At 40.5% G+C, this 27,652-nt stretch overlaps 1 protein-coding gene across 1 annotated transcript in view; it reads right to left on the bottom strand.

The window, feature by feature from the left end:
• Positions 1-1,832: 1,832 nt before the first annotated feature.
• The window catches only part of FGF18 (fibroblast growth factor 18), a 742,080-nt gene continuing 716,260 nt past the window's right edge, over positions 1,833-27,652 (bottom strand). Inside the window, exon 5 of the mRNA XM_085617876.1 lies at positions 1,833-3,908. Within this exon, the coding sequence (XP_085474002.1) occupies positions 3,642-3,908 (267 nt within the window). The 3' untranslated portion in view covers positions 1,833-3,641. The remainder of the gene's footprint in view (positions 3,909-27,652) is intronic.

Here is a 27,652-nt window from a genome sequence, read left to right as displayed (position 1 = left end):
GGTGTTTTCGTCCCTCTCTGAGATGATTATCACCCCCCTAATCCCGTATCCGACACAGGCACTCCTGGGGTACACCAAAACTATTAAGAAACCGAATCGCAGATTCATAACTGTTGCACTGTTGTTGGCAAAGAGACGAGTGGCTTGCCGGTGGGGACGGGGCAGAGCCCCTAAATTTAAAGAATGGGTACAAGACATGGTACATTGTCAGGACACTCTGCTCCGATACGCGGAGCTTCTACCCTCTGCCTCTAAGCCGATGGATATCTGGGGTCCCCTTAAGAGCTATCTTCTGTCACATCCCACTGACAGCAATGACGTCATGGTTGATGCTATTACATGAGATGCAATACACTGCTAATGGATGTACGTGGGTTGGTACTGTGGCAAGCCTGCGGGGAGGTGGCTGTTGTTGCTGATTTGCACTAAACGGGTCTTGCACGCTTATGATTGTTCCTTTTCATACCCAGCGATTAAGAAACAGTGTAACATGTCTTGTTTTGGGCTCCGGCTGGACTAATGTGTGGACTTCGAGGATCTGTCAACTCGTATTATGCTCTGAGATATTGATTATCATTTATGATATTAACTCATGTTCAACTTGTACATGTCTATGAAAATAACAACGAATAAAGAAAGTTTAAAAAGAAAAAAAAAACTATTTTAAGCAATTTTCTCTTCAATTCATATCAATTTTTGGAACTAAATGATAAATTACATAATGAACACCACGTGTTCCATAGTAGGGTGTCGCAAACTCTAGCATGACTAGTGAGCATCTCTGCAGCCATCTGTCTAAAATGACAATGTTCGAAACCTTAGATTACTCCAATCAAATGCATTTACAACAGGAATCCCAAACTAATTGTTTTTAAAGATGGTTATCTTGCTGCATGGAAAGCAACCATAGAGGATTCTCAGTTAAAACACCTTGATACTGAATTCATGTAATATTGTCTTTGCTGATTTGATTTTATTTACATTGTAGGACCAAGTATTGATTCTGGAAAAAAATAATATTCTTTTGCAACTTCTTAGAATATTGATCTATGAAGTGTCTGTTGCTCTGAAGTTGCTGGATATTAATACAGACCACGTCCCCTTACAACGTTATTTATGCAAATGAGTTCAAATAACTTAAGATTTGCAGTTTTGATAGGTTCCTGCATGGTTGTAAACTATATTGAAGAATCGGTCTGCTTAATGAGGGTAAAATTGATGTTTTGTTTATGGTCACCATGGTAACCTACCATGTTATGGACCTACGTTTGCTGATTCCATCAAACTGCAGGTGTGTTTAATTTCTCAGTACTGTCAATCTGCTGCTGGTGCAGAAACCAGAAACTCTACAGTTCTGATGTAAGCAAAAACAGGACCCGAAATGGTTGCAGCTCTATAGGAATAATAGTATGGTGACCTAGAAGGAAATATTAAAATACATATTTCACAAAGTAAAAAAAAAGTGAGAGGTTGTTACAAGTTAATTTCCAATATCTCATACGGATGTCTAGCTTCAAATTAATTTTTAAATGCATTGTCTGGTTTCCTTGGTATTATTTTTAGTAGCAACGTTAATTGTGTCATCAAAACAAAAATCCAACAAAAAAGCATTAGTATTGCATAGTTGGTTGAAACAAGTTTGAAATTCCAGCTAACTGCCTAAATATTGTCTTCAACAACAGGTTTAAAGAGCACAAGTGATTTGAATGAGGGCCAAGTTATTGCCTTTGATGGACCGTAAACTTTCATTTCCAATGCTGTCAATCGCACAACTTTATAAAGCACAATAAAAAAAATAACGCATCAACAACAGGCAAGATTGGATATTGGTGTTCATTAACTACAGATACAGTAGTTGGTCATACACATGGCAGACAAAAAGACACAATTAATACACTCTGATAAAGCGACAGAACTCATCACATAGCGGTTTGGAATGTGTACCTGAAAGACCAAAACTCTGTTCAGGTTGTTCTTTATTTATATTATTCTGGATAATTGGAACATGCTATTTGTAGTAACATAGAAACTATTTACATGATGTTGCTTTGCATTATTCTAATGTTTTGACCTTATCTAGCATCTCCATGGAAAAAGCGGGGCATGCTCATTGATGCAATGAGTTTCCTGTGCCTCCTAGCAATCCAGGAGCAAACAGTGGAGTTGAGGAGTTTGATGAATATCATGCACATTGCCTTTCTGCAGGTGGGCAGTTTGATGCAAGTTTTAGCATGCACATTTGCTCTGCTATTGTACGCGTCACAATGAAATATTTAAATAAACCGTTTATTTCCCACCTCTGTCGTATCTTCCAATCAGGGCTAGCAGTGTATCTAGACCCCTGACCAAAAGGATTTCGATAAGTTACAAACCATGTTACACAGCATAAGCCAGGCAAATGGGCTCAGTTTCATTTGCTAAATATACTATGCCCATTTTTTTTGATGTTCACAAAGCCTAAATTGAAAGTTTGCTTCTCAACCAACCGAAAGAAATTTATTGCGTGTTATTTTACAGCGCTGGCTGAAAAAACTCTGGTAGAATGGCCAGAATGGAAGACCCCAGAGAACTTTTTGGGGAGACAATTGTACGCCACAGTCTGCATAAGGTTTGGAAAAGAAGTCCGCGAACACTGTATTAATCTGTCATGACTAACATGAATACGCCAGGTATGTGAATCAAGCTAATCTGTACCATAAAGCAGCATGAGACCAAAGATTGGGAATTGTGACCCAGATTACAGCCAGATCAATGCCATAATCCCTTATTTCTTACAAAACAGTTAAACACTTGGACTTGCTACCCGTCCACGTCCATGCCTTTTAATGGTTACATCTATGCAATCATAGTGGTTGTGAAAGTAAACAAAATAAAATTAAAAAATAGCAAATGTTGCCTTCGCAATGCAATTGTTCTGACATGAACAGAATCGATAAACAGGGTATAACTACCAATATTTTAAATAGCCACATTGGTTTGACCGCAATAATGTGTTAATGTATTTTTAAATAATATCTTGTTTTAATTGTTGAGACAGTAATACTTGGTTCATTGATTTGCAATATACAAAGAGGTGAAATAAATAGCTTGTATAATTATATATATAATATATATATAATATAGCTGGTTTTAAAATAGTCCTTTATCATTGGTGTACTAGATCAAGAAGTCCTTTCAATGTAGTAGCAGCATTCTCTGGAACTGAGCGCAATGCAGGATCACACATTGTGACACCTTATGTCGAAAAGATAGAGGAAGAATTGGGCATTGAGTACTCAACAGAAACTCAACGGCTTGACGTGCACCACTTGATTCCTTGAGACAATTTGCAGTACACAATAAATAGATTACTGCAAACTGGAGTCATCAGTCATACTTTGGAAAGAACTTTGGCTTTCTTTGGTTTACTTCTGGGAATACGCTTGACGTTGTCCATACCTAATAAGAGTCCCACCTCCAGTCAACTTAAATAGAACAGTTTATTTTTCAAGTCACGATAAAGTCCTATAGGTTTCCCCAGCTTTTCATTTTCATTTCAAAACAATAAGTACAAAAATAAAGCTTCTTCCTTTTTAATGTAAAAATATTCCTCTGATGCAGTTTTGTGGTCTGATGTGATAATTTATATATTTTCTCTTTCTTTATCCTGTATTTGCGGGCCGTAGTCGTTTAGTCCTCTTGGTAACTGTGGTATATTTGAAAGGTTTCTGGAGCTCAACGATACCTTTTGGGTATCTCTTCATAAAATGAACATCTTGCTGGTTTTCCCGCGTTTTGGGGCCCTTTCGCGGTCTTCCTCTTTTGGTAAAACCAACGTACCATCCAGAGTATTTTGCAGACATCAATGCCGTGTAATTGTTTTCAAGAACTTTTTCAATAAAAACACACTCTTTGCTGGTGCCATCAGGCTGCAGAAAAAAAACAGAAAAGGAAAAATCAGTGATTTGAATCCATTATGTAAAATTTGCATAGCTTAGACAACAAACCGCAGAATGCCTAATCAAGATATTTGAGTAAGATTAGCGCTGGAGTAGAGTTAAACACAGAACTGCTATCTTTGAATTTGATACATTTGAAAAAGGTGGTTGCGGTGTATAGCGAAAGCATCCCTGAAAATGATTTGGCCAATTTAACAAACCATACAAAAGGACTAGCAAACTGTTATATCAATCCATGTATATTTGTTTTTCATACGTGCTGCCTGCCGAAAACTGTACGTATTTTCGAAATTCAGAATTCTTATGTTGCATAAGAGCATTTACCTGATCCATGGCCAGATGTAGGAAACACTAGTTGGAAAATACTGTTCGCAAATTGCGACCAGTATTTTTGTGACCAGTGTGGAATTTTTCAAACCGATATATGTACTAATAGGTCAGTTCAGAAAATTCTGAATCACAGTTGGTCATAATCTGACCTACCTCATCAATCAATGTGAAGTAGGTAGGCAGCAAATTATTGCTCACTACAATCGGTGACCATCAAGGGAATGGTGGTCTGCTGGATCGCTTTATGAATGATAGTTTTTTTCTGAATGCAGCCCATTATTGTTAAAGGAAATGGGGCTGTGATAAAAAAAGTTTGTTAGACTTTTTAAAGTTTGAGAGTAGACAATGGTCCAGTGCATCATTGCCTATTCCCCCCAAAAACACTTTTTACATTCACAAAATGGAAAGGGTCCCATGAGTGTGTGACATCACTTAGGCCTGTCTCTTGGGAGGGGCACATAAAGCATTACCCTGGCAGTGATAAAGAGTTACTGCCCTTACCAAGAGTTAAGTAGCATGATGGCAGTGGTGGAAGCATGCTTTTTTTGTGATAGTGATCAGAAGAGTGAACAGGCCTTTTTACCTGTGCCACTGTAGCGAGTCCTATCAGCCCACTCGTGTAAAGTTCTTTTGCTATGTACCTAATTTGTCCTTAGCTTACATCATGGTAGTATATAGCGCTGTGCAGCACACATGTGCGTGCTGTTATGTATGTGTGTCTATGTGTAGTTCCATATTGGAAACCCTGGGCTTTAGAAAGGCATGTGGAGGTGGAGGAGCCTTCCCAGACAGACTTGTGGACTGCCTGCATTCCTGAAAGCTGGGCGGGATGCTCACATTAGAGGAAGAGAGAGCCATGCTCTCTTGTGCACTTCAAAAGGGTTCTTTGATTCTGAAAAGTTCACTGGTCAGTGGATTCTGGGCACATCTTAAAAAGGAGATGGTGGTGATAGGGGAATAATAAAGAAAAGGGCTAAGGGTCTCTGTAACCTTTTGATAGCGATATATAAGAGAGGCTGACATCCAAATGTGATATCCTAGCCGTTCCCATGGCCTGTGTGCGAGGCTACCAAGTTTGGACTCTCTCCTTCTGTGACAGACTTCTTCCTGGACAGAGGACAGTACAGAGGACTGGGGGTAATACATGTGGAGGTCTGGAACCCCGTACCCTCCTCTGGCATAAGGGAGTGTTAAAACCTGCCAACGAACCCGCGCCCGTTTCCCTCCCCATATTAGCCTGATGATCTGTGCAGTGTCAAGGTGTATATGTATTCCCAGGTATTTAACAGAATCACTGCACCACTCGAGTGGGAAATTGCATTCCCATGGAGCTGTGCTAGTGGTTAAGGGGATAATCCCAGACTTATGCCAGTTGAGGCCCAGCCCGAGACGTGACCAAATGTAAGTATTTCTCGTATGAGCAGTTCTAAGTTGTTCTGGGGGTCTCTGACATAAAGGATGGTATCATCCACGTATAAGCAATAGGGGTCCCATGTTAAACTGCAGTCGCCTATGTAGATGTCTCTCCCGGAAATGGCGGATCAGAGGATTCATGGCTAGGATAAACAAGAGGGGGGACAGTGGACAGCCCTGTTGGGTACTGCGTGAGAGGGAGAAGGGGCCAGATAAGGTACCGTTCAAATGAAGCCTTGCCAGTGGGTAACTATACAATAAGGCAGTGGTCGCAACAAAACCCTTGGGCATGCCCATACGTTGCATCACCAAAATAAAAAATGGCCATTCCAGTGAATCGAACGCCTTCTCCGCGTCTAAAATTATAGCCGCTGCAGGCACCTTCAGGTCTATTCTATGAAGCACCGAGAACAACGTTCATAGATATATTCTGATTTCCCACACCAAAGTTATGTAAGAGGACACCTTGTTTCCTGGCTGCTGAAAATTTCTCACCCCCAATTGCTAAAAGGTATCAGTCAAACCGTTTTTTCCAACGTTTCTAGGGGAGTAATGGTTCACTCCTCTCTGAGAGGAAAGCTGAAAGTTGAGACATGCTAGCTGTAGCCATGTTTGTGAAAAGAGATAAATTAATAAATAACCTCCAGTTACTGTCTAGTTAATGAGCAGTTGATGCTGATAATGCTGTTTCTGCTGATGGCTCTAACCATGTTTGCAAAATTTTTCAAACAGAAGTTTGAAAACAAAAGCGCACTATTCACCAGCCCTATAAGGTGCTAACTTCAATGTTTCAAAAAATGTTTTCTGAACGACAATAATACAATAATACAATGACATTCATATAATGATGTGATCCAAACCATAAATAACAGTGACTTGTGAAAATCAATATTCAACATTGTGATCCTTAGTTGAAAACATGACAATTACAACACCAGAAGTCAGTTCGTATTACATGACAAATGTCAGTACTCTTCAAACATAACTTCACAAATGTGTATGAATCCAATGTCAGGAATCTTCTTTATTTTCTTATTCCATATTTTTCAAATAAACAAGTGCTTTCAAAACAACATCATGGCGTCCCAATGCATTTCAGTATGAAAAACTTCGTCAGGGGAATGCTGCAAAAATATATATATACTTATGTATAATGTATGTATATGATTCATTTCTAAAGTGCAATGAATAAACATCTAATACTAAACTTTTCAGAAGCAAGACGCGCTACACATATAACAATGTTTGAGCTCAGCATCCAGTACCAGCCAATTATATATTGATAAATGAAACAACGACCAACTGGTAGTCAAATGAAATAAAGGCGTTTGAAAACAAGGCGTTTGAAAACCATGCAGATAATGATCACATTCCATGTTGCATGAGCTCCGTGTGATAAGCAAAAAGCAGATAGTGTGAAAAACACGCCTGAAAGACCACCTAAACCACGTGAACACATCAATATAAAAAGAAAGAAAGAAGGAAAGAAATCTACCTAACCTTCACTAATCCCCAATGCACCAATGTGTGTGATATCCCTAATTTAATATAATTGGAGGGCTCACCGCCAAAAGTCTCTGAACACTTGCTGTAACGATCTTGGTCAACTTGTTGCCAAATGACGATACTGGATAAAGTGAAAAAGGCGAACAAGAGTGTTAACTAAATATGTTCCTGACGTCCAAAGCCTAAAGGGTTCCCACAGTTAAAAAATGAAAATGTAATAGATTCCCACTTACTTAGCCACTGTAGGTCAAACGCGTGCTCATGGAGTACGGTGGTCACCCGGAAGTATACAATTTAGTATGCCCAAGTTGTCTGTATGAATAATAATAGCAATGAGTACGTGGCGCGTATACTATCTAGAGGCATCTAAACTCAATGAGCAGTCGCAAAGTGAATGCCACCAAACTGTGTGCAATTACCTTAATCGTGTAATCTCTAAACTCATCCACAGGGTCCGGTCGCTTTAGATAACAACAGCAAAGATGTATAGCCGTGCGTACGCGAGGCCGTAATAGATATAAAGGGAAGACTGCATGACGTACGGTGCAATGCACCTAACATAGAAAGAGGACTAGTCTAAAAAGTAGAACTTCTCAAGGTACACTTAGTGGCAAAATCTTACAACAGATGCGCTGTAGGAAAAAATACTCTTGTGGGTGAAGTAATGAAAATGATAAAAATGTTAAAACTAGTGCCACATAATCCACCTAATTCCGTAACTCTAAGCGTCTGAGGAATGCGAAGACTAGTAAAGAGGTATAGAGTATAGACACCGTGCGCCATAAAAAACTCAAGACACAAACGAGGTGTGATTAAAGTTGAAAAGGGAAAACGTGAAAGTAGAAAAAACTACAATAGATAAGCATGACTATATGTATCACACATGAAACAGGATATAATGCAAATGCATGATAAATCTAAACACATGTGTAAATGTTCTGCATTTTTTCAAATGCCCATTGAGAAAACAGAATGATCACAGTTATATTTAACAAATGAAGTTAGATCAGTATTAACAATCGCATATTTTCAGAGAAAATTTATAAATTCAATTTTATCATTCAGACCACACGGGCTCAAGGTTTTTAAAAAACGAATCCAGAAAGTTTCTCTTTGTGCCAAGTGTTTTGTTTGGGTCAACATGTGCTTGTACCGATACCTGCTCCAAAACGGTAAAACGTAATTGAGGTATGGTATGTTTGTATGTGGACCAGTGTGCGGCTAAACAAGATTTCACACTATCTGCTTTTTGCTTATCACACGGAGCTCATGCAACATGGAATGTGATCATTATCTGCATGGTTTTCAAACGCCTTGCTTTCAAACGCCTTTATTTCATTTGACTACCAGTTGGTCGTTGTTTCATTTATCAATATATAATTGGCTGGTATATAGTACTGGATGCTGAGCTCAAACATTGTTATATGTGTAGCGCGTCTTGCTTCTGAAAAGTTTAGTATTAGATGTTTATTCATTGCACTTTAGAAATGAATCATATACATGCATTATACATATGTATATATATATTTTTGCAGCATTCCCCTGACGAAGGTTTTCATACCGAAATGCATTGGGACGCCATGATGTTGTTTTGAAAGCACTTGTTTATTTGAAAAATATGGAATAAGAAAATAAAGAAGATTCCTGACATTGGGTTCATACACATTTGTGAAGTTATGTTTGAAGAGTACTGACGTTTGTCATGTAATACGAACTGACTTCTGGTGTTGTAATTGTCATGTTTTCAACTAAGGATCACAATGTTGAATATTGATTTTCACAAGTCACTGTTATTTATGGTTTGGATCACATCATTATATGAATGTCATTGTATTATTGTCGTTCAGAAAACGTTTTTTGAAACATTGAAGTTAGCACCTTATAGGGCTGGTGAATAGTGCGCTTTTGTTTTCAAACTTCTGTTTGAAAATTTTTGCAGTTTTATTTCTAAGCCTGTTTGGGGGGTTGACCAGGCAGCACCTTTTTGCAATTGGAAGTCTCATACCGATTCTCTTTTCCCAAAAACTTTCCCCAAATTTTTTTTTGATATAGCTAGGAGTGCAGGTTGTCTCTTCTCATTTTTTCTCATTCTAACCATGTTTGCCCACAATAAACAAACATAGTAGAACGATGAATAGAACCTCAAAAATCTCACTTAAATCACCATTGATGCGTTACAAATCCTTTCTGTACACAGAGGCAGACTAGAGAAATGCGTGGTAAATCTTGCAGGATACTCCTGAAATTGTTCCCAATTTAAGAAGACAGCTATCAGTTTAACATTGCAGTGCACTGTCTGAAGTGCATACACTTAAAAACACCTAATCCAAGGTGGCGCATCTGTAATGCACACGTAACACAATGCACACAAGGTCCATAGTGGTGAAGCTCCAGCCTGCTTTGCAGAGTTATAGTTCAGGCATGAGCAGTAGATTACTTCACACCGGGCGAATGTGTGGATGAGCAGTTACAGGTCAGGGGCAGTGGTGGTCCCCCTCTTAGGGAAAAATGAAGGAAAACTAAAAACAAGGGAAATCTCTGTAATAAAAATGCCAGACTCATGATGGAAATCCTGGAAATGAAGGATGTGCCACGTACTGAGCTGGATCTGCTCTCGTTCGATAAATGCTCATGAGTTTACAAGATAGGAGAGGTTAGTGAAGGATGACCGTCTCCTCCCAGGCAGCTCCTCACCAGTGTTACATTCTGCTAAAAAACGATCACGTACTTCAGGTGAATGATGATAATATTTATGGGCTGCTCTTCAATAAACCAACCGTCCAAGGACTACTTCAAGCTTCAGCTGCCGGCTCTGGAAACAATTTTTCACAATATTCCAAAGAACCCTACATGCTTCTGGAAGCTACTGAAAAAATAAACATGTCTAACCTTCAATTGGCATGAACCATAACAGTTTGCCCATCTAAATTAGGTGGGCAGACACATAGCCAAACCTCAGATGGCCCTTACACCTTTGGGCCATTAGAGAAGTTTGAGCCGTCATCAAACTGTAGTCCACCCGCATTTAAATCGGGAGGGCGGACCAAAGCCTTGTTGGGGACTTAACTCCATCGCCATTGTGATGGAGTTCACTTTCTGTCAAAATATCAATTGGGCCCCTAATGACATCTACGTTTGGAAACCAATTATAAAAATAGGAGATTGACCCTCCAAACATTGTTAAAATGTAGCTGTACATAAGTGTGGAGAAGCTCAGCACACCTTCTACCTATTCTGAACAGGACTGGGGACTAAGGTCTGGTAGTGTCCCTGCTTGGTGAGGCGGCATCACTCAGGAGAATCAAGACCACTTGTTGTGGAGCCTGGAGCATTGGCATCTGCCTGGCTGCAGAGCCCAGAGGACCTTGTGCGGAGGCGAAGAGAGTGTGGAGGAAGTGAGGTCCAGTGAGGATTCTGTCGAGTGGATCCTTGAATCAGAGTGTGAGATCCGGGTCCACATTGGGCTCATTGCACTGATGATGGCGTCTGCCCATGTGCTGTTGTTTGGAAATCCAAAATGCCAGATGGGGCCTGCGATGAAGATTAAGGGTCATCACCCTGGTGCATCACTGTGAAAGAAGAGGGCTGCTGCCATGTGCAGGGCTCTTACCCAAAGGAGCCGTGTTCCTTTGTGCTGCTGTTAAAGACACCTGGAGCAGCATGCAATAGTGAAGCGTAGTGGCTTGTGACCCATGGAAGCAGAGCATCGGCCCAATCACCTGATCCCAGAAGCACCTGGGACCTGTAGTCAGACTCAGGAAAGACATACATAATGATCAGAGGAGTGCCGTGGATTGCTGCTGCCTGACCCACAGCATTCAGACATCTGCTCATCGCTGGATGGCTGAAATGCACCCGGGCCTTCAATATCCCAACTCCAGCGTGAGCGGGTAAGACGAATTATCGGGCCACCATACCTCTAGGGGAACTTACTCTGACTAAAGCTCTCCAGCACTGAGATACTTCTACTCCTATAAAAAGCAGTTGTGGAACTTTTAAGAACTTCTAAGACTTGCACTCTCTAGCCAGGCGTAGCCCGATTTTGCCTCATGTACATTCGGAGTGACCACAGTCCACAGACAGGAAAGTGGGACTCAGGATCTTACCGGGAGAACGCTAGAGAGCCAGCCTTACGAAAACTACGTATATTATTTGTGGTGTGCCTTATTTCATTTTGTGTTCATATATAAACACTACTTTCTTCATAAAACTAGTATCTGGCTTTACATTCATTTAATGGGGTTGCTAAGCGTGTTTTGAGCCTTGTGCCTGTGTAAACCTTGCACCTACCTCCCCCTGAGAAGTCTTGGACTGCTCAACCCATGCAACCACTGAGATTTAAGTGCTAAAGGGGTACTTTGCCCAGTTTCTCAGAGTCCGCAGTAGAATGGGACGGGGAAAATCAGTGGATCGGGTCTGTAGCTCCTGCTTGCCCAGTTGGCCTTAGAAAGGAGTTCTGAGATACGGAAAACCAGAATGCTTTTTCACAGAATAAGGCCCCAAGAACTCACCCAAAATTATAGAATATATATTTTTTCAGAAGAAAGATAATAAGTACAGTGAAAAAGATTAGTGTAGAGTTGGCATAGACACATGAGATAATCACATAAAAAAGTCTTGGGACAAATTTGAAGAAGAAACAGACTATAGAGCCATATATACAAAGCGTTTATACTGTCGCACATACCTCGATTCCGAGTTTGAAAATGCAAAAACACTTTTCTAAGTGTAATAATTCCATTTAAGTAATCTGGAAACTTTCACTGACTCCTAAAATTGGATTATTACCACTTCCTGATTCAGTATTTGCAAGAGGTGTTCCTTCCAAAACACTGATTCAATATGCAGTGTATCAATGATTTATAATAGAAATCTGGTTGCAAAACATTGAATAGTTTCTGACTCCCGAACTGCGGTGAAAACCCTTAGTGAAAAAGAAGTTTGCAATGGAGTGGGAAGTAGTCCATGGGACCAAGGTGAACTCTCAAGCAAACTTAAAAAAGAAAGTAAACTTTTTTGTTTTACATCGAACACCGTTTCCTTTAAGGAAAACTGGCTGCATTTAAAAGGAAAGTTTATTGAAAAGCGTTCACAGACACGGTGGTCTGCTGATCCTAGGAGGCCACCATTCTTGTGATGGGAGTCAACTGGAGTGAGTCACAATAGTATTCATGGGGTCGGTCAAATTACAACCCACTCTGAGTCGTAATTTTCTAAACCAAACTATTGCTACATAGGTCAGTTTGTAAAAATATTTTCATGATCGCAAAAAAACAGGAGCAAATTGCAGCCAGTTTTTGCAACCTGAAAATAGTACTTCTAGCCCTTACTACACAAAGAGGTGTTCGGGGGACTTGCTTACTCGATGAATTCACAGTCTCAAAAGCTATCCTTTACTGCATGGCAATCACAGTCCTTCTCTGTTATCAGACTGCATGTTACATTTATGTAGCATCTTAAGTGGGCATTCTAAGCATATGCACAGATGCCTTATAGCTCCTCTGTCCAGGGATTTTTCCCATTGGGAGTAAATTAGAAGTCAGACCCCACCCTCCAAAAAAGGTGGACTCGCACTGGGATTTGCTTCTGCTTACCTCAGTACCCATACTGCTGAGCACGTTTAGGGTCCATTTTCCCTGGTAGCACATACACAGCATCCTTACATATACCATTACGCAGAGTTACTCCACAGGTAGCTCATCTGAGGACAAGTGCAGCATTAACCAGTCAAAATGTTGTCAGTCATTAATGCATGTGGAAACATCACAAACATAGTGCATTTCTTTAGTTATCAGTATTAGCAATTGTTTCTTTCACGGAATTCTAACAGAATTAAACGGACCTTAAAATCTGATTGACGGATGATGTCATCGGTTTGAGATTCTGGTGTCACATATGCAAGCCTAGGAGGCCCGAGAGAGACTTTGGCAGGGTATGCTCAGACGTGAGTCCCTTGTTCACTTTGCCACTGGATTAAAAAAAGCCTGGCTGAAGACGGCTGAAATGCCAGAAACCGGTCCTAGGAAGCTTGTTTCGGGCCGGTGAAGACATGGCTTGGCAGTTTGGACTGGACTGTTCCCATGAGGCACAGGGTCAGACTGATTTGCATATGGCCATGTCTGAACTGGGGTGGCAGAGTGGGCTAAAGAACGGTGATGGATTAAACCCAGATCAGTTGACTGGGGGTGAGTGCTTGCAATGTTCAACACTCCGTCCATCATTTCCTTTGGTTTTGGCCCGAGAGAGACTTCACCAAACGACCCATCAAGGAAAAGAGATCAAATTCCTCATCTGTCATGATGTTGAACCTTGAACAAAGCTTCTCATCCTTCTGAGGCCACCAGTAGCAACGTTCCCAACAAAGTATAAGCCTTTACTTGTAACGGTAGCTCAACACATTTCCTCAATGAATAAACTTCATTTTATCCTTTTTTTATAGTATGATCTAAATGTATCTGAGGGTTATAAGTATTTGGGTATGGTATTTGCAGTTTGAGTGTATGTTTGCCTAATGTCTGAGTGATAGTAAGCTCGGTTTGGTCCTGACATAGGCGTATGGGTTTTTCTCTATTTGGCTGTGGATATTGTTGATAACCTGGGGCCCTGGTTATAAATTTGTCGTAGGACTAGGTGCTGCATATTGCACCAGATAAAATCCAACTCCCCAGGGCTCAGAATTGACTGTGTGCAATAAATAGCACCTATTCAGTGTTTTTCTGGAATAACATGCAGATTTCGGTACCTACCGCTTCAAAATCTGCATGTTACAGTAAATACTGTACTGTTTTTCCTTGATGAATGCAGGCAGGTTTGCCCTGCCGAAATTCAACGAAGGGTGATGTGTTTAACACACTCGCTAATCTCAGAGTGCAGTAAATAACTCACAACTTGCAATTATGATCCCTGCACGAAGAGCGGGTTAAGCAGGGGTCAGACAACAACAACTCACTCAATTTATACCTTAACGCAGAAGCCAACATAATTATCAACACCTCGGAGGCTGGCCAGGTTAAGGTTAAACGGGAGACTAGACAAGGGTGCCCTTTGTCGCCGGTATTATTTGCCTTTTTTATCTAGCCATTAGCGATTGCAATCAGGAATAGTATTGATATCTGCCCCCCACTTCCAACTCTGGCGAAATTGAAATTATACGCCGATGATATCATGCTTATTATAAAGCCTGAGAAGGAGGTCCAAGCAAAAACTTTTAAGATCTTCGAGGAATTTGAGGCATTAGGTGGATATAAAATTAATTTTTAAAAAACAGAAATTATACAGTGTGGTGGAGCGTATATGGATTCACACCCTGATATTCTTTCCTGCTTAAATACTAAACCTAAGAGGTATCTGGGTGTTTACTTTTCTGAATAAATAGCTGACCTATAAGATCTGAATTTTGCCCCACTTCTACGAAAAGTTCAGGACTTATTTCTTCGATGGAGCTCTCTTCCATTAACCATCTTGGGTAGGGTTGCATTGATTAAAATGTCTGTCCATCCACTATTCAACTTCCTCTTCCCGGCGATTACTTGTATTTTAATAAGCTCCTTTTTTACCAAAATAGAGTCTATGTTTACAACCTTCCTTTGGGGAAAAGAATGCCCCACGAATTGCACTTAGCACTTTATATAAAGAGCTGGAACATGGAGGATTAGCTCTCCCGAATCTCAGGGATTATTGCTTTGCACATTTTGCACAATATATATCCAGATTTAAGCCGCAACAACAAGCCGCAACAACAATCAAATCTTTTTATTAACTATTTTACGAATTTAATTTGCAAGGAAAATCAGATCCACTCGCCATTAACAATTTTTAAATCACCTAAATTAGTACAATATAAGTGTTTACAGTGGTTTTTCCAAAAGTGGCAGGCTATCTATGGAAGATATTCCATACCGTAATCAATTCCTCAACCCCGTTATCCGGCCCTATCTTATTATCTGGGATCAGAGAATCTTCAGTGGTAACACAAAAATGGGCCAATGCTGGATTCCGGAAAATCACAGATTTTTTTGAGGAATGATAGATGGCTGAGCATAGCTGAAATGTCTCATTTAATCGTCAATGATTTCCTTCTTCTTGGGTCATACAATATCTTTAGTAAATTCCTCAGCAAACTTCATCTGGCTCAGATATGTGAACGGAAACACGTGGTATATGAATTATTAGATGATACCGCATTTAAGAAACCTGGGGAATGGAATAAGTGTTTAGCCTCAACCAAGGGTATCGATTTGGAGCAGAAGGCCATTACAAAATGGGCTAAGCATGAGGGGTTGGAAATCTCAGCAAGTATGTGGTCAGCAGTTAATAATCTTAATTTTAGTACGTTAAGGGGAGCCAATTGGTGAAGGATGTTGTTTTTCAGTAAATGGCAACTTTATAGAACTCCTCTTTTTCTATCTAAAATGTATACCAACCAATCAGCGCAGTGCTTCCGCTGACTTTACCATCCTTCAGCCAATTGGGCACACATTATATTACAATGCCCCTTGAGCCAGGGGTTCTGGAAAGATATTTTTTTTCATTTGGAACGTGAATGCAGTATTTTAATAGGATTGAGCACTTGGCTAATAATACTTGGCTTTGACCCAGACCTTTTTCTTCCAGATAAGCTTGTTGAATTATTATACATTGCAATGGCTGTAGCTAGATCACTTCTGCTTCAAAGATGGCGATCAGATTTTATACCATCTGTCCATGAATGGGTCCAAAAAATGAAACTAGTTAAAAAAAAAAGTGAACGAGCCTATGCATTACGAATTGGGGGACTTAAGAAGTTAGAGAGACTCTAGGCAGCCTATTTTGATTACGATCTCGAAATTCAAAGTATATTTTAGGAGGTACCTCCATTATCCCTGATATCTAGGCCTGGCAACACTAGGATCTCAATTTATTATGTAACATTTGGCAGGTTTTTTGTGAGTTAGTTACATCATTACATATAGGAAGTTTTATTATGCTCTACATACTCACTGATTTTTAGGTATACGTTTAGGTACCCAAGGCTCAATCCATTGTTCAATTTATATTTATGATTGGTAGTGGATACTGTGTTCTTTGTCCTTCGTATAATGGCTTAAATGTTTATGCTGCTTATCTTTCTGCATTTTAAGATGTATTCCCTCTTGGTAAATTTGTGCTATTTATCAACTTTGTATTATTAGCATCACATTTAATGAATTTTTATGGATGTATTTATGGATACTAAAATGTTTGCTATATGGATTAAATAAAAAAAAAAACTCACTCATGATCCGCACCTTAATATGTTGTTCTGGGTTGTTTTTACTAGGAGAGGTCCTTTACGTCCCACACCAGAGTCCTAATGCGTATAAACAGCTTGCCCTGTTGGGCTTCCCTCAGTTGCAGTAGCGGTCCGTGGAGGGAGTTCCGTGGGGCGGTGAGGCGGGGCGGGGGAGGGTCAGGGTGGGGAAATGTAAACACTGGAATATGGATGAACGGAGGTAAGTACACATTTAAATAAATAAAACGAATTTTGTTGCGCGCGCTGCATCGCATTTTGCATTTTCCAAAATAACTCTTTATGGGTTTTCGCTAGGATAGGTTAGGTCCTTTAGATGAAGATAGAGATTCATTCTTTATGGAATATGCTGTTTCTTCATATACTTATTCGAACCAAAATGTTCTCAATATTTCTGTAAATGGATTTATTTGACCAATCTGAATAAAAAGACAAAAATACAGACTAACTTCTTAAAGAGAAAATAAACTTTTATAATGTCACCAAACCTCTCATTATTGACTGAATATCTAATGTGGAAGACGAGGTTTGTTTTAGAGATGTATTTGGGTTTTTGCTCCATTCTAATATGGTGGCAAAGATTCATCGACTCAAAGAGGCATGTAAATTTGAAGTTTGCTTAGTAAGTGTGAAGTGGAGCTACTTATAAAATGTCATGAGATTTCCGTGCTCACACACTTTACCTTTATTAGAGATGATATACTACACCACAGGGTGTTCTACTTGAAATGTTCACATGGAAAGAAGAAACACATTAGCAGTTTTTTTAAAAACATTCAAGGGAATTTAAAGAGATATGCAGTGTGTTGACTTTTTATCAATGGTTCATGGGAATGCTGATGAGAAATGTGTAACCCAGTGTCCAGACAAAACAGGGTTCTACTCACAAGCATGTGCAGGAAGTGTGGCATAAGTAATCCTACTTGTGTGGCTGAGCTGTTGAGTTGACGCCCCAAATTTCCCCTAACAATTACATCTGAGTGAGTAACACCTGGCCTCTTTATAAGTAACAGTTCAACCGTGTCTTAGCTGTAGTTGGCACATTGAAAATGAGACGCATTTCTCAGAAAACATGGCCACATGAATAAATACCAATGATTTATGGACATTTATGATATGTAAGATAGTTGGTAAGTCCGTTTAGAATGAGAAATTAAAGAGTCTGATAGACATGGCTACGTTATATAGTTTGAATGCCAACGAGTTGAATAAACTCTTGAGGAGGGATATTTTTAGCATTACTGCAAATGCGGAGGCATAAAGATGTTATTTATTCAGGAAACCCATCTTCAGGCATCAGTGTTGAATGTACTGCAATCTTGATTTCAGGGAAAAGTGCTATAGCATTATGATTGTACATGGTTGACTATGACTGCACAATGGATTATTAAAAGACTAGAAGGCACCACATAAGAAACAAACTCCATAAAATTTGGAATTCTGCTACCCTGAAAACAGTCAAGTATCCTTTCTACGCGTTGCCCATCCTAAAGGGTGGAGGAGACTGCCCTCCACCTTTTTACAAACATGAAGAGTGTCTGTCAGGCTGAACAAAGTCAGCCTGACAGACACACTTCTTGTTTGGGTCAGGCAGCCAGGCATTGTACATGAGCCTAATGCGCAGGCGCCTGAGCTGGAATTTTCCTCGCTGATGATTTCACAGGCCTGTGGACGTGACCTCCTCAGCTCAGCAAAGTGGTTGTGAAAGAGTGATGTGGGGTCAGCAACTCTCACTGACCCCCATCCCACCCTGTGACAAGTAAGGGACTGCTGCCTCCTCTCATTAGATGACCCATAACAATGTCAGCTGCTGAGAGAAGGTGGCAATCCCAATCCTTTTTAATGTTGGGTGCATATGTGTATGTACGAATGTATGTATATTTGAGCATGAATGCTGTGAATGGGTGTGTGTGTGTGCATTTGCTTGTGAATGGTGGGTGTATGTGTGTATGCTTGTGAATCTATGGATGTGATTGAGTGTGCATGTAGCTGTGTGAGTGTGTGTTTGGCCTGACCCCCCCCATGCTCAATTTACCAGCTGCCACTGATCCTCTTCCATCTCCCAAGATTTCTACAGTTAGTTTGCACCTCATTATTCACAAAAATTGGACATATTAGATACAGATCAAACAGCCCAAAAATACCATCCCTTCACGAAATTACAATGATGGAACTCCACCCATCCATCCATTGTAAAATATAGCGGTGGGGATGGCTTTTTATTAGATCCTTGCTCCCTCAAACATACTTAAGAAGGTTTTTCTATCAACATCAGCAGCGATCCCAGTCAGAAACATAATAAATAACTTCTTGTCCAAGAGGCAATTTACAGAGGACTTAAAAACAACATACATACGCCATTTTCTCAAGAAAAACAACTTGAACCCACAAGACCTTAACAATTACACTTCAATCTCCTATCATTGGATAACTATTGGAAAGAACAAAATGTCTACAGATCTTGAAGTTCAGAGGATTAATTTCACCTGGGAAAAGGCATTGAATCAGCTCTAATCACGATTTGGACGATCTAAAAAACATATTCTATGATAACACTAAATCTGCCTTACTACTTTTCAGACTCTTCAGCTGCATTTGACACAATATACCACAAAAACCTTGATTTACAGACTAGAAGAAATGTATATTGTGGGCACCATTCATGCTTGAATTTCATTGTACTTGCACAACAAGGCTAGCATGATTCTTATCCACCCTTCACATTGAGAGAATACAAAATGAAAACAGGAGTTCCACAAGGATCCATTATTTCACTGCTCCGCTTCAACATTTACATGAAACCCTTACCAGAGATAATCAGGAAAGATTAGCTTACCTGTTATAATTATATGGATGACACTCAGATCAACAGATGACATGGAATTATCTCAAAATTAATGCTTCAAAAACAGAAATTCTCACATGTGGTGAACATAAGAACTATGACCCTTTATCATTCTGGCGACATGAACTATGGCCTCCCTCAAAATATAGCTAAAGAGGTATGCAATCTTGTAATTGTCATGGACTCCAATCTTTCTAACGAGGCCCAAGTTGACAAACTGTCTAAATCCCCCTTCTATACCATGAAGATAATTCAACACATCTGCCTACATCTTGGATTCCATAAAAACATTCAAGCAACAACACCACTCATCCTTTCAAAATGTGATTTTGGTAATGGTTCATACGACATCATCCTACTTGCAACTATGGGAAGGATGCAGAGAATTCTGAACTTGAGCTCCTAGAAGTGCTTGGATACACTCATGGGATATTAGAGCGCTCTAAAAATACCAATAACATAACATAAGAACTCAGCAGCAAGATAACTACTACACATAAATATACTAATCCACGTCACTCCTATACTGAATGCTCTCCACTGGCCACCGGTCGCAAGAAGCTCTTCCTTAAAATTATTATGCATTACTCCCTGATTAATAAATGTAACAGTTCCAAATTCTTGCACATGAAACACACCAAATACTTACTATCTAGAAACTTAGGCTCTAGGCTTGCACTGTGTGTGTCTAATAATTCCAGTGTACAGGAAAAAAACTATTGGTGACATTACTTTCTCCATTCAGGTTGCCAAATTATGGCATGTTCACCCCGAAAAGATAAGAGCCACTAACATTTATCTCCAATTTATGTGAATGGTGAAGAGCTGATTATTCCTAACCTGATTATGTACCATGATATTTTATTCGCAAGGACTAGAGTAGTTACAAATACTCAGTGCTCAGTGTACCAGCAAAGGACCATGCACAGCACCTCTCTGAGGCCATAAACACATCAACACTACAACCAGATAAATGTTTTGCCTTTAGTCTTGTCTAAATAGACCATGACAAAATTGTATACATCACCTGCTACGAGTGTCCACTACTTTATATCTCCACTTGCATACATTCCAGGTTCACTCAACTGGAAAACATGCACTGCACATGCTCATATCATACCTATTTTGTGTACATGTTGGGAAGTCGTTTTGTGGTACCTGTTGTGTGGTTGTGTGTGTATAAGTGTATGAGTGCATGAAGCATAGTCTATATGCACAAAGGAAACCTGAATAACTGTGGGCACTGCAAACCCCTAAATTCTTAAACCCCAAAAGTCACCTCAATGACACACCCACTGATGGATGAATCAGGACGGTGTTAAACCTCACTTTCATGAGGCAATGTGTCCCAAGATAAGGCAACAATCTGCAAATTACAATGCCGGTATTTAAGAAAGAACAGACTCAATCATTGAGTTCTAGGGCAAAATGAAAAATGTTGAGAAATGTATTACAAAGTTCAAAAGGTGCAATACAGGAATCACAAAGTGCAGATTTAAGATGCATTGCCATGAGGGCACTCAGTAATTGGGCAATACAGAATGACAGGCAAAATAAAGTATTATTCTAAGTCCCAATCAGCAGCAAAATCAGTAAGAAAAAGTGGACACCATCCGTAGTAGCATCAGAACAGTCTCATAGCTCACCCCCAAATCTGAGGGTTTATACAAACAATCTTCTCATAGGAATACATTGAAAGTGCAGAGTCATAATGGTGTGAGCAAAAAAATATACAATTTCGGCAAATTAGTGTACAGAATTGTTAAACGTCATATTGCCTTACCATCTAACCACTACATGAATATTGTTAAAGGGGCTGAAATCATCCGGAGATGGTAGAACAAACCAGTTACAAAACAACTGATAACTATTGTGAATGAATGCAATACCATGAGCTAGTAGAAGAGACCTTGTGCAGTTGAAACATTACTAAGCCCATGTTGGAAAAGGTTTCTTCGTGTATAGTGAGAACAATATAAATCCGAAATAAACAAACATGAATTTGCTTGACTGTGTGAAGCAGAAATAAAAAACTGTGAATGTCCCAGGTGAGACATACATTTTAAACAAAATGGCGCTGAGGCCTAATTAGCAAAAGCCAAGGAAAGCTGCTTTAACATAGCATAGTAAAATTGTTTCAAAGGCCATAACATCATATAAGTATATACATATGAAATCAATAGATCAATGTTTCACATCTTGTTGATAATGCTCTATTTTTATATATGCACAAAAACTCCCACACAACCATGCAGCCCCCATTGAACTAAGCAGTCCCTTGTGAACCTAATGTGCAGTCCATTCATCGTGGCAAAGGTGCGACACACAACAAGGCTACAGTTTTGGCAGCGGCTGTGAAAACGTCCCTCACACAAACTACAAGTATAGGACAGGTGGCAGCAGCATATGTTTATCACCATCGGAGAACAGGCACAAGATGTCCAATAGCAGAGCAGATTCACCAGACTTTGGTAATAAAGTTACTCCTACCCATGTGCTTTGGTCCCCTCTTCATTTTTAAATTATGCGTTTTCCACATAGTTTTGTTATAACATTGTTTACTTATGCAAACTATATGTATGCATACTTTCAATCAATTAAAATTTATATCATTTATATTTCACATTTCTTGGTGTGTTTAGTTTAAAAAAATGTCAAGATGCAAAACTCCATAAAATGTTGCCTCCTTCGCCAGTAATGCCATTACACACAAAGCTTGTTTCTGTTTGCTTTCATTTGAATTAGCTGTTGAATGTACAATTTTCATGGCTTCTTGGTGGTCATGAGGATTGATATTGGATAACAGCAGGATTACAGAAACTGCAATGGTCTCCGAGGACCAGGTTTAAGAATGAATAAATAAAATAGTGAATGATGAGCAGATGGTACAAGCTGAACCAGATTAAGGAATTAGAGGTGTTTTCCTAAGTACTAAAGCAGCTCAAGAAATAAAGCTAGAAATGCTTGACTGAGGATCGTGGGGATGTTTAAAACATGAGCTGAGGAGTTAATTTGGTATCTTTCAGCTCTACTTATCAAACCTAACCACAGCCCAGCAATTGTGATCATTTCCTGCAAGAAATAATATTACTGCTTACAAAGGATGTGAGGCCTTCACAAGTAATAAGTCTGCAACTTTCTCTTTACTGGGAACCAAGTTATGGGCTAATTGGGCGGTCCAGCGACTGAGGCTATGTATTTTTGATCATCTACGTTGCTGTTTGCCAGGGGTTCCTTCTATTTTACTTTCTTTTCTACTAGGCAGTTTGTGCTACTTTTTTAATGTAGGGTGCACATGACCATATTATAGGGCGCCCAATGTATGCACAAATCAGGGACTGCGGGGAAAACCCACTTTTGCGAGGCCCTCCAGCTCCCACAGCTTGCACAGTTATTGTGTGCCGGCACATAGCTGGCCTCCTTTCCTTTCTACCCAAACTGTGAGCTGTGCAGTCTGGGAGATGTGTGCTTGGTGGCTCCTGCTCCCCCTAACATGGTCTCAGGGAAAAGGGCTCCCAACAGCGTAGTAGCACAGAGGCACTTCTAGTTCTTCGTGTTCTGGGGGAACAGGATCCTCTGGGACAGATCACTCTATGTGCCAGGCCCCAGGGAATGGAGCCAAAATTGATCTTAATGCACATACAAATCCCACCCATCAAAATCACATCAATGAAGATGTGCCAACCCATGGACTGTAGCCCACCCTGTGGGTATTTTACAATGTTATTCAATGTGCTTAGTTTTTCGGTGGGGCCAAGCTTCAGAAATGGTTTTCTCTGGTCCCGTATGTCTAATTTCCTTCATTGTCATGTAGGTTTGCTCCTGGTGGTGCACTCTAGCCACCAAGAGCATTTGCTGCAGGCCTCTTGACCTCTAGGGTGGATTCCCATTGGGAGTTAGATTTTTACTGATCCCTTGACAAATCTCTCCTCTGCATGACCTCATTATGCTCTCTCCTTCTTGGGGAACATCTTCCACAGTCCCTTCACAGCCAACAAGTAGAACATCTTCCCTGCCATACTTCCTAGGTTCCACAAACTCCTGGTTACTTGTAAGGACCTGCGTGTCAGCTGAGTCAAAGGCCAAACCACAGAAGTCTCAAGGTAACACCAACAGGGCTCCCGCAGCAGGCCCATTCCACCAACTGTTCCTCAGGGGGCATATTAGGTCCAGTGCCTGTAGCTTTGGAGATACCCATGCTAGTCCTTGGGAGACAGCTGGAATTAAAGTCCTTCAGTCCATCCTTGCAATAGAATTAGTTGGCTTCTCCTGCTGGGCATTCTTTCACCGTCTTTGCTCCCAGGTCCAATGTCTTCCCCGGTGTCTCTCCCTTGTGCAGGGGTTTTTAAGTGAGGTTGAAAAGTTCTAGATTCTATCCCCCCCCTGAGCATTCCTAGGGTGCCATATCATCAGTCCACCCCTGCCCGAACCTCCTGCACAATATTCTTGGACATTTTAGGATGGCGAGTACAAGTGATCTATGGAAAGACTTTCCCTAGAATCATCAGCCCAGTGTTCACTTTTAGAGGTCTGGTATTCATTCTTTGATTCTGTGGACTTGGTTTTTCCCAGCCCAACACTATGAAGGTCCACTCATAAGGTCCACTGCAGGTCAGCATCAATCCTTGAGGGATCTCTTCTGCAACAGACTACCTGTGCACAAATACCGGTTTGCATAAGATGGTAGTCTCACATGTGCAGCCTGCACAAGTTCACACATGCATGTGCTCACTTGTGTCTGTGTAATCAGTCCAGAACCTCTTACTCTAGCTGTGCAGCAGAGGCCTTACCTTAGAAGATGGAGTTGACACTGGTGGTTAGCACTCTAAATACATTTCCATAGAATTTGCCATGAGAGAAACTCAGTTGGTGAGACTCACTCACATTAAAAGTACAAAACTAGGTGATCCAAAGGCAAATACTCCAAGGGGATTAAATGTGCAGAACCCCTTCCACACATTATCATCATTGCTGAATGTGGCTCACCAATGAATATTAATTATGCACTCAGAGAAAAGTCAAGGAAAGCACATGTAATCTTGTTACATGACAAGCTTTATACTTGCACACTGACCTTAGGGGTCAACACCATGAAATTACTTTGTACACCCAAAATAAAGCAGAGCTGTTTCATGGAAGAACAGAAGCAATATACTGACCTGGTCCTTGGACATTCTGTTTTCTTTGTGTGGCTTTTTAAAGATATGAGTACCACTCATAAGTTGTGGCATGAGGAAGAGACTATTCTTTTCGAAATGGTTTAAACGGCAAATAGAGGTGAGCATTACATATTTTGTCTTTTTGTGTTGAGCATTACACATTAATATTCAACCATTACCTCATGAGCTAGCAACGTTAAATTGTCTTTGATCTATCCTGTATCATATACAATGTCCATTCAATATATTTAGAAATTTCTCTTCTCTATTCTTTCTAAACTGGGAGACAAGCCATCAGAATACAAGCAGCAGTAATGACAGCATATATACATTTCTCATTACATCTTGCAAATATTTACACAGAAAGATTACTCCTCTTGTGGTAAGTTCAACTGTCACTCTCCCAATATCTTTGATATTACCTAATGATTTATTAATCAGATATACCTTACTGTTTAAAACATATGTAGATCAATGACCCTTCTTTTATAGAGCTAAAGCAACGGAGGGCTTATGTAATTGGAGTGTAGGGAAGCTGATTTAGAATTAAATCCTGCTTTTTCTTATAACTAGAGAGAAAAATATTCTGATTCACATTTTGGATTGATTATTCCCTTCCTTTCCCTAACCCTCTGAACATTGTGAGCTATTCACCATCAATTATTTCATTGTTTTCCACAACATGTTTACCAAATTTATGATAATATAATGATAGTTTTCTCCAACAAAATAAGAGACTTCATCCTCTATGAAATAGGTTTCATGCAACATTAGTATAGAGGCTTTGCTACTGTGTAGATACTTAACTAATCTACTTGTATCTGCTCACTTAGTAAATATTAACTTTCCATTTTATTCTGGTTATAGTATTCAGTTATTACCTTTTGTGCATCATCACAAATTCAGCTTTTGCCATCCTTTGCTAAAATTCTATCTCAAATGTTAACAATTTTGTTCACTCACTTTAGTCTCATGCCCTCCAATTCCATAAACCCTCAACTCAGGTTCCGCCTCATCCACCCTCCCTTAGCCCGGTTGTCTGGACTAACCTCATTACTGTCAACAAAATGAGGGATAGGTGGGTAAGTTTAAAGAGGTCCAGTGTACATACCCTAACGACTAGTAATACAAAAAGAGTACAAAGTTCCTCTGGTCAGAAAAAAAATGTATAAAGGTGAGGAAGGTTATATTATCAGTGGGACTGTCATGTGTCACGGGGGTGGGGGGAAACCCTTTGTTGGAACTAGGGCTCTCACACACCCAGCAAGCTAGGTGTCATGCTTCATCATTTGAGCCTGCCCCTCGTCAGGTCGGCGCTGCAATTCCTGACGGGCTACCAATAATGGGGCTCTTTAGCGGGGATCTTCTGTTCCTGCCGAAGGGTGCTGTGGGGGTAAGGGGCCCTAGAATGTGTAGATGTGGTGAAAGAATTAAAATAGGTACTGTTTGTCCACGGAAAAATATTTATTAAAGTGGTAAACAGCCTAATTAAAATAAGTGAAAAAATGAGGTGGGTATAGCCACTAGTGGTTATGTCGCTAGTTATGTATGCCCTACACTCAGGAAGATCAACATGTTTCTTGCCTAAATAGCCAGTAATTGGTCACGGCAATTCATCAGGAACAGAAAAAATAAGAACTATCTACAACGAAGGTGTGTGAATACTACATACCTAAGAGGTGCTCAGAAGTAACCTAAGAAAAAATGGAAAACAGAAAAGAACACATGACAATATACCACATGATAAACTGTACACATAAAACAAAGTAAGCTGCGATCATCAAGAGACTGCTGGGGACATACTCCCAAGTGGATAGTGAAAGGTCACTTGTGAGGAGGCAAAACCAAAGACAGGACTGTGGAAGGAGACAAGGGGAGAGGTGAAGAACTCACCTATTGTGCTGGCAAGTCAATCTTGCAACAGTGTCCGGCGGTAAAAAAGGACTCCAACGTGGGTCCTGGGATAGAAACCGGGAAGGAGGATATTAAAAAACCTGAAAACGCAAAACCCGTGCATAACGTAGTCATCCCATGAATCCAAAGGGGTGAGTGAAGTTCCGGTAGGTAAAGGCAGCCTAAAATCTCATAATGTACTCCCATGGGCGGTCTGGTGTGCAGCCATGGTGGCCCTCATACTCAGGGGCTCAGGGGTGTCATCGCACAAATGGTTAGAGGGCTGGATATCCATAATGTAATGGAAACCTCGTAGACATAGCGGAAACCGCCGTAGCCCCTGGTAGCGGACGGGTCAGAACAGGACGGTGGCGCCCATGGTGTCATTGAAGTTAAAGAGGCGCCCAAAGACCCCTCCGTAAAAGGAGACTCACCTCGGAAAATATGCGGATGTCGGGGAAGTGAAAAACACGCTCCACTCACCTGCGTCGGTTGACGCTCGTGCTCAAAGACCTAACCCTGCAGCCGGACCTGGGATGGGTAACGGAGTGAGCAAGTGTGAGCCAGATAAGGACCCCGGAAGTCGCGGATGGCGTCATGTGATCCCGGGTGCCCCAACCCCATTGGCGGAGGAATTGTCCTCAGTGTGGCCATATTGGAACAGGCAGGGAAACCGCCTATCAAAATCCGGTTTCAACCCGTGACCGCGGGAGTAGTTCCCCATAGGTGGAGATTCATAAGGAACGGGTAGCCATGATGGAACGGGGTAATGAAGTGAGAGGTATGCAGGAAGTGGTGAATTAAAACCAACAACCCAAATGGAATCAGGATGGAGACTAGGTTAGAGGAAGCAGTCACGGGGGCCATGCTACAGTGTAAAGGTAACATTTGACCTTTGGGGATATAACCCGTGGGTGGAAATAAGAAACCAAAAAGGTAATGATCCGCTTGGAGAAACAGACAAACAACGACGAAAGAGAGGGTAACAAATTAAAATAAATAAAATACAGTTGTTATATCTATGCAATACAGGTGGATAGAAGTACCAGAGAGATCTATATGGAATCTGGTCTGCTTTTAAGCAATGCACCGATGTCCCCAAAGCCAAGAGGGAGTGTGTGGTCAGGGGCAAAGGTCACATGACCTATCTGGACGATCGTGTGGGATGTAAAACACAACCAGTTATAGAGGGGGCTCAAGCCCTAACAGGGAGAAACTCAGCCAATGAGTGCAGACCATGGGATATCATCATTCAAGCCAGTCAAATGTGAAGATAACCTAAGGACCCATCTTTGTTCTA

Source organism: Triturus cristatus, chromosome 7 (assembly GCF_964204655.1).
Source record: "Triturus cristatus chromosome 7, aTriCri1.1, whole genome shotgun sequence".
Lineage (NCBI taxonomy): Eukaryota > Metazoa > Chordata > Amphibia > Caudata > Salamandridae > Triturus > Triturus cristatus.
Note: the sequence above shows the minus strand (reverse complement) of the source record. Positions and strands in the feature narration are given on the sequence as shown.